At 32.2% G+C, this 15,409-nt stretch overlaps 3 protein-coding genes across 11 annotated transcripts; 2 read left to right on the top strand and 1 right to left on the bottom strand.

Moving 5' to 3' along the window:
* The first annotated feature begins 1,477 nt into the window (after window positions 1–1,477).
* On the top strand, window positions 1,478–10,145 carry Usp47 (ubiquitin specific protease 47). 7 transcript variants are annotated; one of them, XM_018452785.1, is made up of 18 exons: window positions 1,478–1,499; window positions 2,668–2,737; window positions 3,723–3,932; window positions 4,029–4,329; window positions 4,446–4,624; window positions 4,736–4,910; window positions 4,973–5,094; window positions 5,165–5,358; window positions 5,447–5,661; window positions 5,737–5,960; window positions 6,040–6,207; window positions 6,584–6,965; window positions 7,048–7,410; window positions 7,498–7,962; window positions 8,039–8,292; window positions 8,393–8,755; window positions 8,837–9,003; window positions 9,079–10,145. In XM_018452785.1, exons 3-18 carry the CDS (start codon window positions 3,726–3,728, stop codon window positions 9,227–9,229), a joined length of 3,930 nt encoding a protein of 1,309 aa, XP_018308287.1. In that variant the 5' UTR covers window positions 1,478–1,499; window positions 2,668–2,737; window positions 3,723–3,725; the 3' UTR covers window positions 9,230–10,145. The 7 variants fall into 7 exon arrangements, with proteins under 7 accessions (XP_018308287.1, XP_018308285.1, XP_018308284.1 ...); XM_018452783.1 differs by having other exon boundaries at window positions 1,484–1,506; XM_018452782.1 differs by having other exon boundaries at window positions 1,493–1,811.
* Window positions 10,146–11,493: 1,348 nt separating this feature from the next.
* On the top strand, window positions 11,494–13,503 carry LOC108725459 (uncharacterized). 2 transcript variants are annotated; one of them, XM_018452481.1, is made up of 3 exons: window positions 11,495–11,775; window positions 11,850–12,121; window positions 13,460–13,503. In XM_018452481.1, exons 1-2 carry the CDS (start codon window positions 11,746–11,748, stop codon window positions 12,114–12,116), a joined length of 297 nt encoding a protein of 98 aa, XP_018307983.1. In that variant the 5' UTR covers window positions 11,495–11,745; the 3' UTR covers window positions 12,117–12,121; window positions 13,460–13,503. The 2 variants fall into 2 exon arrangements, with proteins under 2 accessions (XP_018307982.1, XP_018307983.1); XM_018452480.1 differs by lacking the exon at window positions 13,460–13,503 and having other exon boundaries at window positions 11,494–11,775; window positions 11,850–12,181.
* LOC108725458 (pyrimidodiazepine synthase) lies at window positions 12,859–15,300 on the bottom strand. 2 transcript variants are annotated; one of them, XM_018452478.1, is made up of 6 exons: window positions 15,284–15,300; window positions 14,615–15,008; window positions 14,423–14,528; window positions 13,826–14,069; window positions 13,502–13,723; window positions 12,859–13,067 (listed from the first exon to the last, which is right to left on the bottom strand). In XM_018452478.1, the coding sequence occupies exons 2-6, from the start codon at window positions 14,637–14,639 to the stop codon at window positions 12,936–12,938; spliced, it is 729 nt and encodes a 242-aa protein (XP_018307980.1). In that variant the 5' UTR covers window positions 14,640–15,008; window positions 15,284–15,300; the 3' UTR covers window positions 12,859–12,935. The 2 variants fall into 2 exon arrangements, with proteins under 2 accessions (XP_018307980.1, XP_018307981.1); XM_018452479.1 differs by lacking the exon at window positions 15,284–15,300 and having other exon boundaries at window positions 14,615–15,041.
* Window positions 15,301–15,409: the final 109 nt, after the last annotated feature.

The raw sequence follows: 15,409 nt of genomic DNA on the forward strand, positions 1-15,409 counted from the left end.
TACGATATTCTATGGTCTTTATTGTTATTATTGTTAATAATAAATTCAACGGTTTAATTAATTGTCTACGCAAATAAACAAAGCATTTCGATAATATTAATTATCTATTAATTTATATAAATCTACTGAGAAATCTGGGGATAAACACTACATTACATTTTATTTTTTCTCAAATATATTATATATGCATATTTATTTTTATTTACATTTATATATAATATTCATAATAATTTAACACAGAAACATCAAAAGAGAAATCAAAAGAAGGTTTAAATGAAGACAAATTTTGCCCAAATGCTCGAAATTAATTTGAAAGTTATAATTTATTCTTAACATTTTATTTAATCATCAGGATTTTTTAATATTAAATTCAAACGTGCTCAAAAATACACCAGTTGCTTTTATTCCATCGTTGATAAAATGTATCTCTGGAATGACAATAATGTAATATACTTTGGATGGACCTGTAATGTACCAAATATATGTACACCCAAGGACTTCGATTCTTTCCCTCGGTTACTTTTTTAAAACTTCTAAAACTTCAGGTTATTTCGTCTTTACGTCAAATTTAGTTGTAAGCGGACGTAGTCGTGTCGTTAATCGCACACGGACTATATATGAGCATTAATGTAAAAACCGAAGTAGAACACAGAAGTCATGAGGACATCATCATGACCTCATTCGTCACTTATAAGTCAATTTTTTGGTATCAATTGACATCATGATGAAGTCCTGTGATACCATTATGACTTAATTATGACTCCGCCCTATAAGCGCATAATATTATTTAATATTTTAAGCATATTCTTAGAATATTAAATGTACAATTAATATTCTAAGAATATGCTTAAAATATTAAATAATATTATGCGCTTATAGGGCGTGTTCTACCTGGGAAGGTAGTCGTTTCTCAGTTTGTGAAAATTTCCGAGGGAAAGAATCGAAGTCCTTGGGTGTACATTTATATCGTATACATATATATTTAATCGTGTATATATATATATATATACATATATATACATATTGACACGTACATACGGGATTGTGTTTGGTATTCACGAAATAAATGTGGTGCCGCATATATTCGAGAGAAAAAGTAAAAAAAAAAGAAAAAAGGAAAACTGCTGAAGAGAAAAAAATTCCAGGAGGTCGTATCTTCGAACGAGGTGAAAATTACAAAGGTGAGAAAATTCACTAGGTGTTAACTGATGAGATTATTACAAATATTCGAGTGTGAATCGTTCCTTTTCGTAATTTTCACCTATCTCAAGATACACAATCGACGCAATCGACCCCCTACCTTTTCCGAGATCCCGTTACCTGCGTTACCTCCGAAAGGCAACAGTAGGGCGCAGCACCAATCGGTCGTTTGCTTCTCCCCGTTTCATCCCCCCTCCCCGCCCCTGCCGCATCCACACACATCCACTGCGAGCGAATGATGCGCCGTCCAGGAAAACATGGCGTAAAGTGAGTGCGTTGCACATGTGTCAGTGATTTCGGTAAAAGGTCAGTTCCTGAATCGTGAGGTTGATGCGGACCGTTCGCGGCTCCGGCAGCTCGGCTGCGTCGGACACGTCGTCAGGCACGTCGGGAACGGGTCGCCGGGTGGATCCTGCGATACTCGCCGGGGAAACACGCCGGGAACGCGCGGCACGGGAACGCACGGGGGAGCGAAAGAGAGACGCTGGGGACTCTCTCTCGGGGCCAGTCTCCGTTCTGTCATCGCGGAATTTCGTTCGGTCGGCTGTTCAATCGTTCGCGCAACCGTCTCGGCGGGTCTACCCTCTACGACCGGGTCGCAGCAATCCGCGGTAATGTCCGTTTGAAGCCGTCGGACCGTCGGTCACCGGATCGGCGACCATTCCACACGCGCGCGACACGCGATTCCGCGTCGATCTCACTGCCGATCGCGGAGTCGGTTCTTGGAATACGCGCTATCGGAAACGATATCGGGAGGACAGCTCTTGGCAGAGCTTTCTTCGACGCGGCGACGCATTCCGATCTCCTGAGTGTCGTGCCGTCATGGACCTAACGTGCTCTTATATGTTATCTTTACGATTAGATATTAGATACTCGTTATTTACATAACGCGCGTAATACACGCGTGACGCGTGAATGATTGTAGCAATGCGGCACGATCAAGAGATCCCCAATGAGAGAGGATCCCGTCGATGCCGATTTGTTTAAGACAGTTACTTTTCCGTTGCTCCTTCTGTGTCTTCTACGTGAAGTATTTGGATATAAATCTTGCAAAGACTGCCGGAGTCGTTTTTTATTACACTTCGAATCTCTTATTTTTAATTATTGTATCTTATGTTATCATAATCATTTATATCAATTATTACAAATGTCAGTTATGTTTATCTACAATTGAATAGATTGATATTTATATCACTCTGTAAAATTGATCATATCTAACAAAGTTTTTATGCGATTAAGTGCATATCGCAAAAGTAAATACATTATAGAAAGTACTATTAAAAAATATAAAATTTTATTTTGATAAAATTTACTTGTATTGAACAGCACATGTTGCTTGTAACAATATTTATCTTATTAATAATCTTTAAATTATTTTTTTTAAATATATACTTTTAATATAATATACATGTTTAATATATATATTTTTAATATTATATATTTATACCAATTATTATACATTTTTAGGTTGAATCAGTTGATTAGGAATAAACTTTCTATTAAAGCATACATCGATAATAGTCCAGTAAAAAAATAGGTAAGTTTTAATAATAAATTCTGATCTAATTCTTAAATGTTTCAACTCTTTATAAAACATTTTAAATGTACGTGATTAACATAAATTTTGTGCGCATATTATTTATTATTCTCCAATATACATATTACTTGTAATTTAAAAAAAAAGCCAATGTCACGTATAATGATAAATAGATCAAGACAATTCCTATTTTTAGATATATAATAAAACAGAATGGATCACGGCTTATGTGTGTATATATGTAATAACTAAATAAGAATATGCAAAATCATAGAGTAGTTCAAGCGAAAGATTATAATTAGTAATGAAACAATTGTGATAATTGTTTAATACTTAAATTTTGACTCACTGTTAAGAAAAAAGGAAAGATTATAAAATAGGAAAGCAGAGAGACGCGTGGAAAGAGAGATGGGTTGCGATCTCAGAAAAGAGAGCCATTTCACAAGCTTGGTTTAGACATTCTAAATATAGCTGGAGGCTCTATAGGCTTTCCGTACTGTGTCATGCCACGCAGAACAGCATCCTGCTGTGTTGCGTAGATCTTGCTCATTTTCCACCATCAGTATGGCAGAATGCCAATTTTTATCTACTCAAAAGAGTATCTGATAAGCTTTTAATAATCACCTTTCCAAATTCTGTATCCATTAATAAAATGAAAAATATTGTGCTTCTTTCGTTCTGGTGTCATGTGTTATAACGCAATAATTTTCTTAATAAATAGTACTAAAATATTTTTAATTATTCATTCTAAAGATTTTTATTTTTATAATCGAATTATGTATAAAAGTTTTATAATACGCAATTTTATTTAAAGTTAGATACAAATTGGCACTGTTGCAATAGTATTTATATCTACACTAAAGGAGATAATGTTACTACTTTTAAACAAAAATTGTTTTGTCATAAGAATATCTCAAATAACAATTAATTATTACAATAAATATATAATTTAATAAGATTTATATATTTGGCATTTTGTTTACAGATCATGGTTTGCAAAGCTGGTGAAAAGACTCAAGTATGTGTCGTTCAGTTTAATATGCCTTATGAGGCTAACCATAAACTTTGCACTAGCGACAAATTTCCCTTACATGTATCTACACGCGTAAAGGATCTTTACAACCATATCGAAGAACATTATCATATGCAACCGGACAGTTTTAGGTTGCTTCTACGCACGTCGTTATGCACACTGGTTATTTTAATTACATCTTTTTAAATATACAATACTATATATGTGATGTGTAATAAATATGTGTTCTAATATAGTTCATATTATGTCCAATATTAGATTGATTTATCCGAGTTGAAAGACAAAACGATGGATCAGGTTGGAGTGGATTTTTCGGTTGATCCAAGTTCACCTGAAATTAAAAATACTCTGTTTGTCGTTCATCCAACAGAACCCTTTGTCATTGATATGGCATCGTCTCAAAAAAACATGGATTATAATCTGCCAACGTTTAATGTAACAGGTGCACCGTCCCTTCATCCACGATGGACTGAGGAAAATATTGTTAGGGAAGACGTTAGAGATGATATTAGATATCGTAGAGAACTTAATTTCAGAACTTTTATTAAAACTGAAACAAGTATGTAAGCACCATTTAAGAATTATTTTAATATAAATTTGCATATATCAATAAAAATATTTTTATTAGTATTTCATAATATATATCTGCATAATTTATTTTATAATTTCTTTAAGGCTATGTCGGTTTAGTCAATCAAGCAATGACTTGTTACTTGAATAGTCTTCTCCAAGCTTTGTATATGACACCAGAATTTCGTAATGCACTTTACAATTGGGAATATATAGATAGTTCAGAAAAGGATGAAGCTCTAAGCATACCGTATCAATTACAGAAGTTATTTCTCAATTTACAGGTATAATATGTGTTTAATAAGTTCGCACTGTATATGTATATTTTTCATGTGTGCGTTTAATATAATTTTTGAAATAATTTTTAATAATATAATTACATTTTTTACAAATAGACATCTACAAGGTCTGCAGTGGAGACTACGTCCTTAACGAAAAGTTTTGGATGGGATTCTACCGAAGCATGGCAACAACACGATATTCAAGAGCTTTGTAGAGTTATGTTTGATGCATTAGAACAAAAATTCAAAAATACAGAACAAGCGGATCTAATTAATAGACTTTACGAAGGTACAAAATATCATTATATGTGAGTTATGAAAATATCTGTAATTTGCTTTCTATGTCGCTAGGAAAGATGACCGATTACGTTAAATGTCTTGAGTGTGGAACAGAAAAATCAAGAGAAGATACATTTCTTGATATCCCATTACCAGTTAGGCCATTTGGAAGCAATGTTGCATATAACAGTGTGGTAAATATTACTGCAATTTGAAATACCATTTATATTTATATATATAAGAAAGAAGCTCTTTTTCTTGTAGGAAGAAGCAATTAGAGCATTTGTTCAATATGAAACATTGGAAGGAGCTAATCAGTATCATTGTGAAAAATGCAATAAAAAGTGTGACGCGCATAAAGGATTGAAGTTTACGAAATTTCCATATCTATTAACTTTACATCTCAAGCGGTTTGATTTTGATTACAAAACCTTTCACAGAATCAAGCTCAACGATAAGTATGTAAATCACACAATACTTGATCAATGAACGTTTTATTTGTAATTTTGAAATAATTTCACATTACTATGATTTATGCCATTTCAGAGTCACGTTTCCATACGTATTAAATTTGAACTCTTTTATTTCATCCACAACGAGTCAAGAATCTCCTGGTGGTGAAGAAGATATTGGTTTAGGTATCAAATGTGATGATAGTTCCACGACAGACAGTGGTACATTAGATGATGATTGTGTACCGTGTGACAACAGCCTTTCTAACAGTAATCATTCAGCCAGTCATGATCAAGACGATGATGAAGGTATAATATTATAGGTGTGATCATTTATCGAACCAATTTTCAGAATTATTAGAGGATATGTATGTCCATCTTCAGGTATTGATATGAGCAATGGACCATCAACGTCGAGCTGTATTACGCATAATCATGAGAATGAAAAGAATCGTAATGCTTATATGCTGGGAAAAGGCCCATACACATATGAACTGTTCTCAATCATGATTCATAGCGGCAGTGCGAGCGGAGGTCATTATTACGCTTATATAAAAGATTTCAGGACACAAGAATGGTTATGTTTTAATGACCAAAGCGTAACTCAGGTATGAAAATTAATTTTGCAATAATTTATTGTATTTCTTAACATTGTTAATAATTTTTTCGATTGTGTTACATCTTCAGATAACTGACGATGATATTCATAAAACATATGGTGGTGGACCTTCGAGGGCATATTATAGCGGTGCATATAGCAGTAGCACGAATGCGTATATGCTCATGTATAGGCAAATCGATCGTGCTCGTAATGCTTTACCTATGCAAACTCAAGATTTTCCGCAACACATTCAGGTAATATACAAATAATATACAGATAATGTATATTATTTGTACATTACAAGTAATGTAAATAAAAACTAGAATTTAGAGACAAATTTGAATGAATTATATTGTAGTAGTCTTTAAATTAAAATAGTTTGTAAAATTCGAATAGAATAAATTCTTAAACTATTCAATTTACAACTGCAGTTTAAATTTATTTAAACATAATTAATTATTATAATTTATTTATTATAATAGAATAATGAAAATTTTTGTTCAATAATTAAGATATTTTAATTGTAAGAGATATCTTTTACAATTGTATATGCAAAAGCTTTTCTAGTCTTCCTTTTTTTTAAGATAATCTATATTATTTAATACATTATTTTTACCATCTTATTTATAGGAGCTATTAAAGAAAATGAAAGAAAGTGAAGATAACGATAGAAAAAATCGTGAGAAAATGTCTATAGCTAAGTTGAAAGTATACTGTCATCATCCGGTAGAAGGGAAATTGACGAATGTCAAATTATTTGTCATGCCTGATATCACTTGGACCGAAGCAACAGAAAAAGCGTATAAGAAATTTGGTCTTGAAAATGTAGTGAGTTTGGATCAGTGTCGTTTAGTTAGTTATGTTTATGAACATAATACTGATTTAATAGAATGTAGTTACGATGATCGAGAGCATGAATCTGTTGGAAATATATGGCGTTTTTCACGTCGATTCGATTTATTATTAGAAATTCGTCGCAAAGATCAAAAGTTTGAGACGTATTTACCGGGTGGTGAGTACGGAATTAGATGGATGTGTGTGTGAAATGAATTATATACAGTCACAATTCAAACTTTGTAAATGTTATGTTTCAGGAGTTGCAACTAAAGTATTTGTCATAGACGTAACTCGAGAGGAGGTAATTGACGGTCCGATCAATATCCGAGGTTTATTGTCGCAAAGTGTTAAAGAATATAAACAAACCGTAGGAAAAATTATTAATATGGATCCTAAGCAAATGAAAGTAATATTGCAAAAATTCCCGGAAACTAGACCAGTGGAAAATGATGATAGTGATCTTCAAACTGAAGGATTTTATAACGCGAATAAAGTATTCATATCAACGATGTATGATATAGATAGTAGCAAACCTTTTCAAGAATCTACAGTACACAGAATTATAGGAAATTTTAGACATGTTATCTCTCTGCATGTTCAGTTACCAGATACAAGTAAAGGTACGATTTTTAAATAGCTTATAGAATGTCAGATAGTAGTTACAATTGTAATTACAAACATTCTAATTTGTTATAATTTTTATGCAGAAACATTGGAAGAACTAAATATCCCATTGTTAGATGATAAATACGAAGAAAAGGAAAAGTCTGTTACTAGTGGTCCACTTATATTCGTTGATGAATCTGATTGGGATGTTAATTTGAGATGCAATGAACCCTTGAAAAGTGCACGAACTAACGAGGATGCTACTATACGAAATATAAGTCCTCAGTTAGGGGAAGCTGAGGAATGGTATACTCCTGAACAAAGTAATAGTGAAGATAGCAGCCTTAGTGATAGTGATAAAACGTTGGTTGGCGATGCACCAGAGGGTGTCGATATTGAACCACAAGCGTGGGATAGATGTGATTGCAACGTAACATCAAAATTTCGAAGGCGCAACTTATACTATAAGATTTCAAAGCGATTCGAAATAGAAAACTGGGATATTGATGATGACTCCGATTATTACTTTAGAGCTACACCATATACTGATAGTACTCAACAAAACTGTATGTCGTTAAAATCAACGTTTTAATGACTATGACTATTGGTTCTATAATTTAATAATCTCTTTCTTTTTTACAGTACTTAAAGTATTAGTGGATAAAAGAATGAGATTGAACACGTTGAAGAAAGATTTAGAACCATTTGTGGGTGTACCTGTGGAGTATTTTAAAGTGTTTCATCTATCGAATTCTGATGAATCAGAATGCAATTGTTTGATGGAACAGCTTAGTTCGTACGAGGATGGTGAGAGATTTAATGTGAAACTCGGCCGAGCTTTGCGTAATGGAGAATTTAAAGTAAAATTGTATCAACTATTAATCGACTCCACTGAGGTTTGTATCATATTTTTTATGTTTTGCATGCTTAGAAAGAAAAATCTGTGTGTCATTAGTGTGTTATCAAGATTTCTTATTATGTGGATAAAAATTCTAGCCTTACAAATTTTTATGTGAATGGATTGTCTCGAAAGATATGACGGTTGGACATGCAAAAAAAGAGATACTGGCAGAAATAAAGAGAAAATATGATATAGATATACCATATGAAAAATGCCGACTTAGGAAAAAGTATTACAAAACAGCCTCAAAAGTATTTCTAAACGAACAGAAATTTGAGGATCTCCAATTTCATTCGCAGTTTGAAATGATTGTTCAAGAACTATCAGATAAAGAGACAGTCACAGATACCAATCAGATTGTCCTGTTTGTCAGAAGGTGGCTACCAGCAAAATTGCAATTGGGACAATTTCAAGAAATTGTTATGGATAATAGAACTGTTGAAGAACTGAAAAAGAAAGTAAGTCACGTAAAAAAAAGTCGTTTTGTATCGATAAGAAGATAAAATGGACTTAAATAATTATTGTTCTTTTTTTTTTAGCTTTCCTCAACATCAGATATTCCTGAGGAGCATATAGATATAGCAAAGGGGAAAGGTAGTTTTCCGTGTGACAATTCTGTGCTTCGAATCCAAAACGAGCATGATTGGAACGAACATCACGATAGTTTATCTTACAATTTTGAAGATGGTGCCGTCTTCTTGTACAGGTATATATTTATTATATTTGTTAAATTGATGTACGAAATACCTTTTAATTTCACTAAACGTTTGGATTGTTTTAGGGACAATAGAGAAAAACCAAAACAATTAAATGCTGACGAGGTAATGGAGATCGCTTTTAAGGAAAATTCACGCTTAACGCCGCTTTCTACTACTTCGAGTTATAGTCCACGTCGGGAGAGAGCACTTAAAATATATTTGGATACCGAATGATCGTCCATAGAGAGAGAGTATCATTCTCCTAAAAATGAGTTGCTAAATAGACATATATGCGAACACAAAACATTTTCACATAAATTAGTTACATGTTGGATATTTGCGAAATCAATATTTCCTCAAATGTTAAATGTTTTGTGTTCCAGTGAGTCTTCAGCATTTCAAAGCTTCCGCGTTCCTAAAGTTTTTTTGTCTTTTTCTTGAAACTATTGGATTTTTGAAAGTGTTTGGATTCATGAATTGTTATATAGTAACACATAAGTCGGAGTCTCGGTATTTATACTCATACCTGATTTCAAGATTTTTAGAATTTATATGAAGTGTAAAATATGTCCACGATATCACCTGGTCTGTTGAATCAGTTTTCCATCTCTAGAATCAAATTAAGAGCAGCACGATTAATCATAAAGCAAAGTTAATAATATAGCGATGAGCAAATTGTCTGATTTAATGAAAAATTCACGTGTGTTATCGATTTCTTAATATTTCGCACGACAATGTAACTTGTGTTCTTGTTACCCTACTATTTTTGCGAAATTGCTCGGTTTTTTCTAGAGAAATCTTTATATCTTTATATATCTATTAAAATATATGTATATAGGCATTGTGCTCTTTGTTGGAACAGTTCTATGTCTAGTACTGTATAAGAACTGTACTATACAAGAACTATTATCGACAATAATTTTGTTATCACTTATCTCTAGTATGATGATAATTAGCTTGTATTTTTCTAATATGTCAATTATGGATTTGCCATTTCATAAAACTTTAATGAATTTTGTCAATCATTTTCGAATCTAAAACATAATATTTTAACCTGGAAATTGTTGTGTAATGGTGTGTGTCAAATCACTGAATGATCAATTTTTTAATAACAGATGTTATCACGTACGTTTTATTATTTTTCAATTAATCGATTTATATTAATAATGTTGCAATTCGGAAATAACGAAACAAAAAAAATTATTTTTTTAGAAAGAAATAAAGAATAGGCGTAATTTTTATATATATTCTCTCATTCCTCGCTGTATTACTGATATTGTAAAACTTGGAGCATATTACTACTCAACTTACATTTGATTTATGATTATCATTTGTACTTTAAGATGTATACATATCATTGCGTTATCTTTGCAATAATACTCGGAAATACTATAAATAACTCCTTGTAGGTTCAGAAGATGTGTACGAAAGTGTTGTAGCTTAAAAGTGTGAAACAGTGGTTTAGCTACCAATATTTATTCACTTAGAAGCGAATAAATATATTGTGGGAGCAGTTTTCGGTCGATTTTCTTTTCATATAAAGATGAAAGATTGATGAACTAGACCAAGTGATAACTTAATAGTTCTATTGTTGCATCTTTATTTATTTTGTTATCCTCTATTAATCGTTTTATTTATCATTTGGAGCCAAAAGCTTCACACATCGTTTGATCATCGTTTTTATAATTGTTGAACGAAGAAAAAAAAATGTCGATACGGATACTATCTTTTAGCAAGGTAGATAACATTGAAGGCAGCGAGCTACATTTGATCATTTTTGTGGATAAGTTAATTGTAAGATCATGGAAAACATCTCTCTGGACACGGATATACAGATTGTAATTTGAAACTCTCTAATTAGCGATCAAAGGTTATTCTCTGTACAATATACTGAAGTTATGAAACAAATTATATTTATAATTATTAACAATGAAATATTGAAGTGTCTAAATTTGTCTCGTTTAGATCACCTAGTTTATAATGTTTATTCCTTGTTATCCTTATCTAATTCATAGGAATATATGTAAATGAATGCATGTTTAAAAGTGACATTAATAGAAACACTTTGAATTTTGTCCTCATTAGTATAAAACGTGATGTAAAAAGATAAATCAAAAAATCAATATTTAATGCAGTTACAATTATTAAGTCATCTTAACTTTTGACATAGTTAACAATAGAAAAATATTGCAATTTTCAATAATATTATTTATTAATTTAGCAATTCATTAGTCGTGACAGCATAAAACAATAAAATTAAAATTAAAATTCGATTAAGTTAATCGATAATTAAAGTTCAACTAATAGACTTAAACATAAACTAAAATTCTAATTGTGTATAATTTATTTCTATTAATCTAACTTTTTTCCATGTGTCGACAAAAAATCAATAATTCTCTCTGTGTTAACAAAATAGGACAGGTATCGATGAATTAATCGACGATCAAATTAATCGGAGTTTTTAGTGAAAATTACCTTAGTTTTTAAAACGACTGAGTTTTTTCTTGAACCAACAATCATGGTGCAGGAACATGTATCTAGATGCGATTCATTCGCAAGCTGGAGCCTGGAGCAGCTTCAAGCATGATGGCACTCTCAACGCTGTATGTACAACATATATCGTCAGCTGACTCTCTTTAGTTTATTTCCTCACATGTAGCAACATGTGTCACACTTGTTAATAGAAATACAACTTTGCAAGTGTCAAGAAATTCATTGAGTGATACTGAGTGTACATTCGACTGTACACAATGACACGACATGATACCATCATCACGAAGGTACTGATAATCTGGTTGCTTTTTTTCAACCTGTCGACTGAAAGTTCCAAATTATTTTAATCTTTACATTTTAGATGGAACATGTGGAAGAGAGTTTAAAAGATACCTTGTACAGAGTCGAAGTAATCGAAAGGAAACTTAAGACGAAATTACTTACCACAGAAAATCGAGAGAAATTGGAGAACGAGCTGGAGGAAGTTAAGGAAGTTCTCGGGCGAAATGAAAAGGAGTTGCAAAATTTAAGAAAGGAAAACTCAAAGTCCTTTATGATAGCAGCATGCTTGGTCTTCATATGTTTCCTTATTTATGGAACATATTTATTGATTTTTGGAAATGTTTAACACCTGTAAGAAATTTATATTTATTTATTTGCTTTTTGTAAGTTTTTAGTATGTTATACATCTGTCAGGACACAGTTTACAAATTGCCAATTATGTCAGCTTTTATAAACATTGAATTCATTTTATAAAATGAATGTGGGAATTTATAATATTTTAATTTTGATATCTTTTTTACTATTAATCAATTAACTACATATGTAATCGTCACTGTCGTATATCAAGTAATATTGCCAATAACATAATGAACACCAATCATGAAATATTTCAGTAGAAACATTTAAAAGTAATGTGTCACATTGAGATATATATGTAAATATATGTAATACCATTGTAATAAACATATTTTAGATGTACGTAGGTGCAAGAATTTGCATGACATTTGAAATATTCTTTGTATAAATAAAGCGAGTTTTTTAATTCATCGATTGATCAATTGTATCATGTGCACATGCATCTTTTACGAAGTAAACTTATATTTATGCACAATACGATTGATTAATCGATGAATTAGAAAAACTCGCCCATACCTGTCTAAAAAATGTATATATGTAAAAACGTATGTAACTTTTATGCAAAAGAAATTTTTATTTTCACATGTTAATCAATATAACAATTAAAATAAATGCTCTGTTTTATAAACTAGTTAGTATTTGTTTTAGATATACACAATATCAATTTTATTTTTTAATATATACATGTGTATATATATATATTTATTATAAAATATAATTTATTACGCTGAAAGAAATGGCACATACAAAGTGGAGTATCGCTTGATTTTAATATTGCAAACAAAATGGGACATAGGCTAAATTATCTTTAGGTGTTAGCTATTAAATCGTACTGAGGTGTCCCAGCTAGACGACTACGCATGTACTTGGCGTGCATTTCGGCATCCAGGAAGCTGCCACTCACTGCAGGATCTTCTTTCATGGCAACTCTCCATTCAAGCTATATTACATAAAAATTTTTATTACAATCGATATATGAGACGTTTTAAAATCTCTGGGACAAACTCTTTAAGAGATAATACATTTCAACAAAAAAAGAGAAACTTTTGTTTAGAAACAAAACTTGTCGCTAATTTTTAGAGCTATGCGTTCTTGTTTGAATCGGTTGTGAGGTATGCAATCACGGTAATATTGCGCGTGACGTCTGATAGATATTAGTCTACATTTTTGCTTTTTTTTTATCTTTCAAAATAAAATCAAAGGACGCGAACTAGTATATTTTCAGACGTCACACACGATTGGACAAGTAGCAAAAAATGCATCGGAGAGGCTACATGTTCTATAACAAAAATTGATTCTTTTGTTAAAATCCATTATTCCTTTTTGTTTCAGGAAACATCCCTATATATGTCAGCTTCTGATAATGATAATTACCAGTCGTAAGAAACGATCTCGAGGTAAGACATACTGCTCTCCCTTTATAATTCTTATTACATCTGCCCTTTCACACCATGGCCATATCATTAAGTCCAGCATACCGGGTTTGCTGCCTCCGAAAAAGGGAGTTCCTCTTTTCACCAACTCCCGATCAAAGAATTCTAGGCCAGTTAACGCCTCGTTGAATACATCTTGTACCAATGCTGTTTCCGACAATCCCTAAAAGTCAAATACAATAAGACCATCATGGGAATGTATTTGAAAATTATAGACGAGAATACATGTAAATATTTCTAAATGGAATCAGTATAAAACGAATACCCTATGCATAGTTGCAATCACTGTATTAAATCTATCGATCAATAACTTATCTTTAGCCTTTGCTAAAGGATCATTTGGGTATAGTTTGTTTTGAGGGTACGCATTATCCAAGTATTCAGCGATAATTAGACTTTCATACAGTGTTTCTCCTCCTTCCAGCTCGATACAAGGAACTTTGTTAAGGGGGCTCTTTTCTATCAACCAGTCAGGCTTGTCTATTAAATTCACATTAACTACATCATATCTAAAAGCAAACAATGCAAGAGAAAGACATTACTTTTATACGTTTCCATCACACAGATAAGTAAATGATTTATCAATTTGTAAATTAGAAATTTTTTTCAGGAACAATCTTTCTCTTTTTATAAAATGAATACTTTGCAATTCGCGTTTCTCTTACTTAGTGACGAATATTTTGTGTTAAATTAATATATATCGTTATATTATATCACTTGGCGAATGTATGAAAAGAAATTTGCTAAATTACTTAGAAATTATATAATATTAAAATAATATACTAATAAAAAGTTTGACACTTTAAACAAAAAAGGTAACGATTAAAGATAACAATTGTTTTGCCGCATAATCACAACTTACGGAATTTGCTTGGCGTCCAGTACAAGGTGAATCCTTTGCGCGTACGGACAAAAACGCATGCTGTACAAGCGTATTTTTCCGGGAACGAGGGGCGGTGGTACCGATCCTGAAAAGAACGCACATTTTTGTACATACCTCGCAAACCTATCAATCCCTCGATTTTACGCAACGTAAAAAATACTTCTCTAGTACCAGTACTCAGATGCTTCGCGTTCATTCTGATCCTCGTATCTAGCCGTCGAACACGTCAGAAAGATTTCGTCCCGCCGTCTTAAATAACGCTTGTTGACAATCCGGCCGGAGCGAGGAATAAATATCGATGACGGTGCACAACGTACAGTGCGAATTAGCTTCTGTACGCACGTGCATATGAGAGAGAAAGAGAATTACAGATTATACACATCCGCGCCTTCTATATTTATTATCGTTCATTTTTCCCCCTTTTTTCAAATAATTTCCTGACGATGACATCGTTATTCCTCGTATTTACATCAGTTACATCTCGCTGGAGAGAAGTGGAAAAAAGCCTTGAAGTTGAGAGTGCACTTGGGAATAGTTGGAATTTGAAACCTGCTCACTGGCGCCTCTACGTACAAAAAACGTATACATTAACACCGACGAGATACTATTAAAGACCGTCAACCCTGGGCAAATTTTCGGAGGTATAAAAAGGGCCCCAAGAAGCCCGGAGGTAATCGAAGAACGCTGACATTATCGACAATTGATATAAATTTACTATTATTAACATAAATATTTGACTAATACATTATTAAATTCATGATATTTTATTACATAAATGCTCTATAAATAAATATGCATATTTGTAAAGCTATAATATCCTATATATTGCCGATAAATTACAATTTTTTTCTCTGCAGTTGTTATCTCTGTTGATAATCGAACTTTGACGATAACACTGAAATCACAATTTTAAAGAAAAATCGAGTATTATTGAGTTTTAAATGCACGTACACCGATAAACACGTC

This window comes from Mycetomoellerius zeteki, unplaced genomic scaffold, assembly GCF_001594055.1.
Source record: "Mycetomoellerius zeteki isolate Tzet28-1 unplaced genomic scaffold, Tzet1.0 scaffold35, whole genome shotgun sequence".
In the NCBI taxonomy this organism is placed as follows: Eukaryota; Metazoa; Arthropoda; class Insecta; order Hymenoptera; family Formicidae; genus Mycetomoellerius; species Mycetomoellerius zeteki.

Excerpts from the sequence above, each read along its gene's own strand:
- Usp47 (XM_018452785.1), top strand. The coding sequence starts at position 3,726 with ATGGTTTGCAAAGCTGGTGAAAAGACTCAAGTATGTGTCGTTCAGTTT. Across the intron at positions 4,625-4,735 it reads AGTTATTTCTCAATTTACAG|ACATCTACAAGGTCTGCAGT; the intron begins GTATAATATGTG and ends TTTTACAAATAG. Across the intron at positions 5,961-6,039 it reads ATGACCAAAGCGTAACTCAG|ATAACTGACGATGATATTCA; the intron begins GTATGAAAATTA and ends TTACATCTTCAG.
- LOC108725459 (XM_018452480.1), top strand. The coding sequence starts at position 11,746 with ATGACACGACATGATACCATCATCACGAAG. Across the intron at positions 11,776-11,849 it reads ATGATACCATCATCACGAAG|ATGGAACATGTGGAAGAGAG; the intron begins GTACTGATAATC and ends TTTACATTTTAG.
- LOC108725458 (XM_018452478.1), bottom strand. The coding sequence starts at position 14,639 with ATGAACGCGAAGCATCTGAGTACTG. Across the intron at positions 14,529-14,614 it reads CGCGAAGCATCTGAGTACTG|GATCGGTACCACCGCCCCTC; the intron begins GTACTAGAGAAG and ends CGTTCTTTTCAG. Across the intron at positions 13,724-13,825 it reads TGATTGCAACTATGCATAGG|GGATTGTCGGAAACAGCATT; the intron begins GTATTCGTTTTA and ends TTTGACTTTTAG.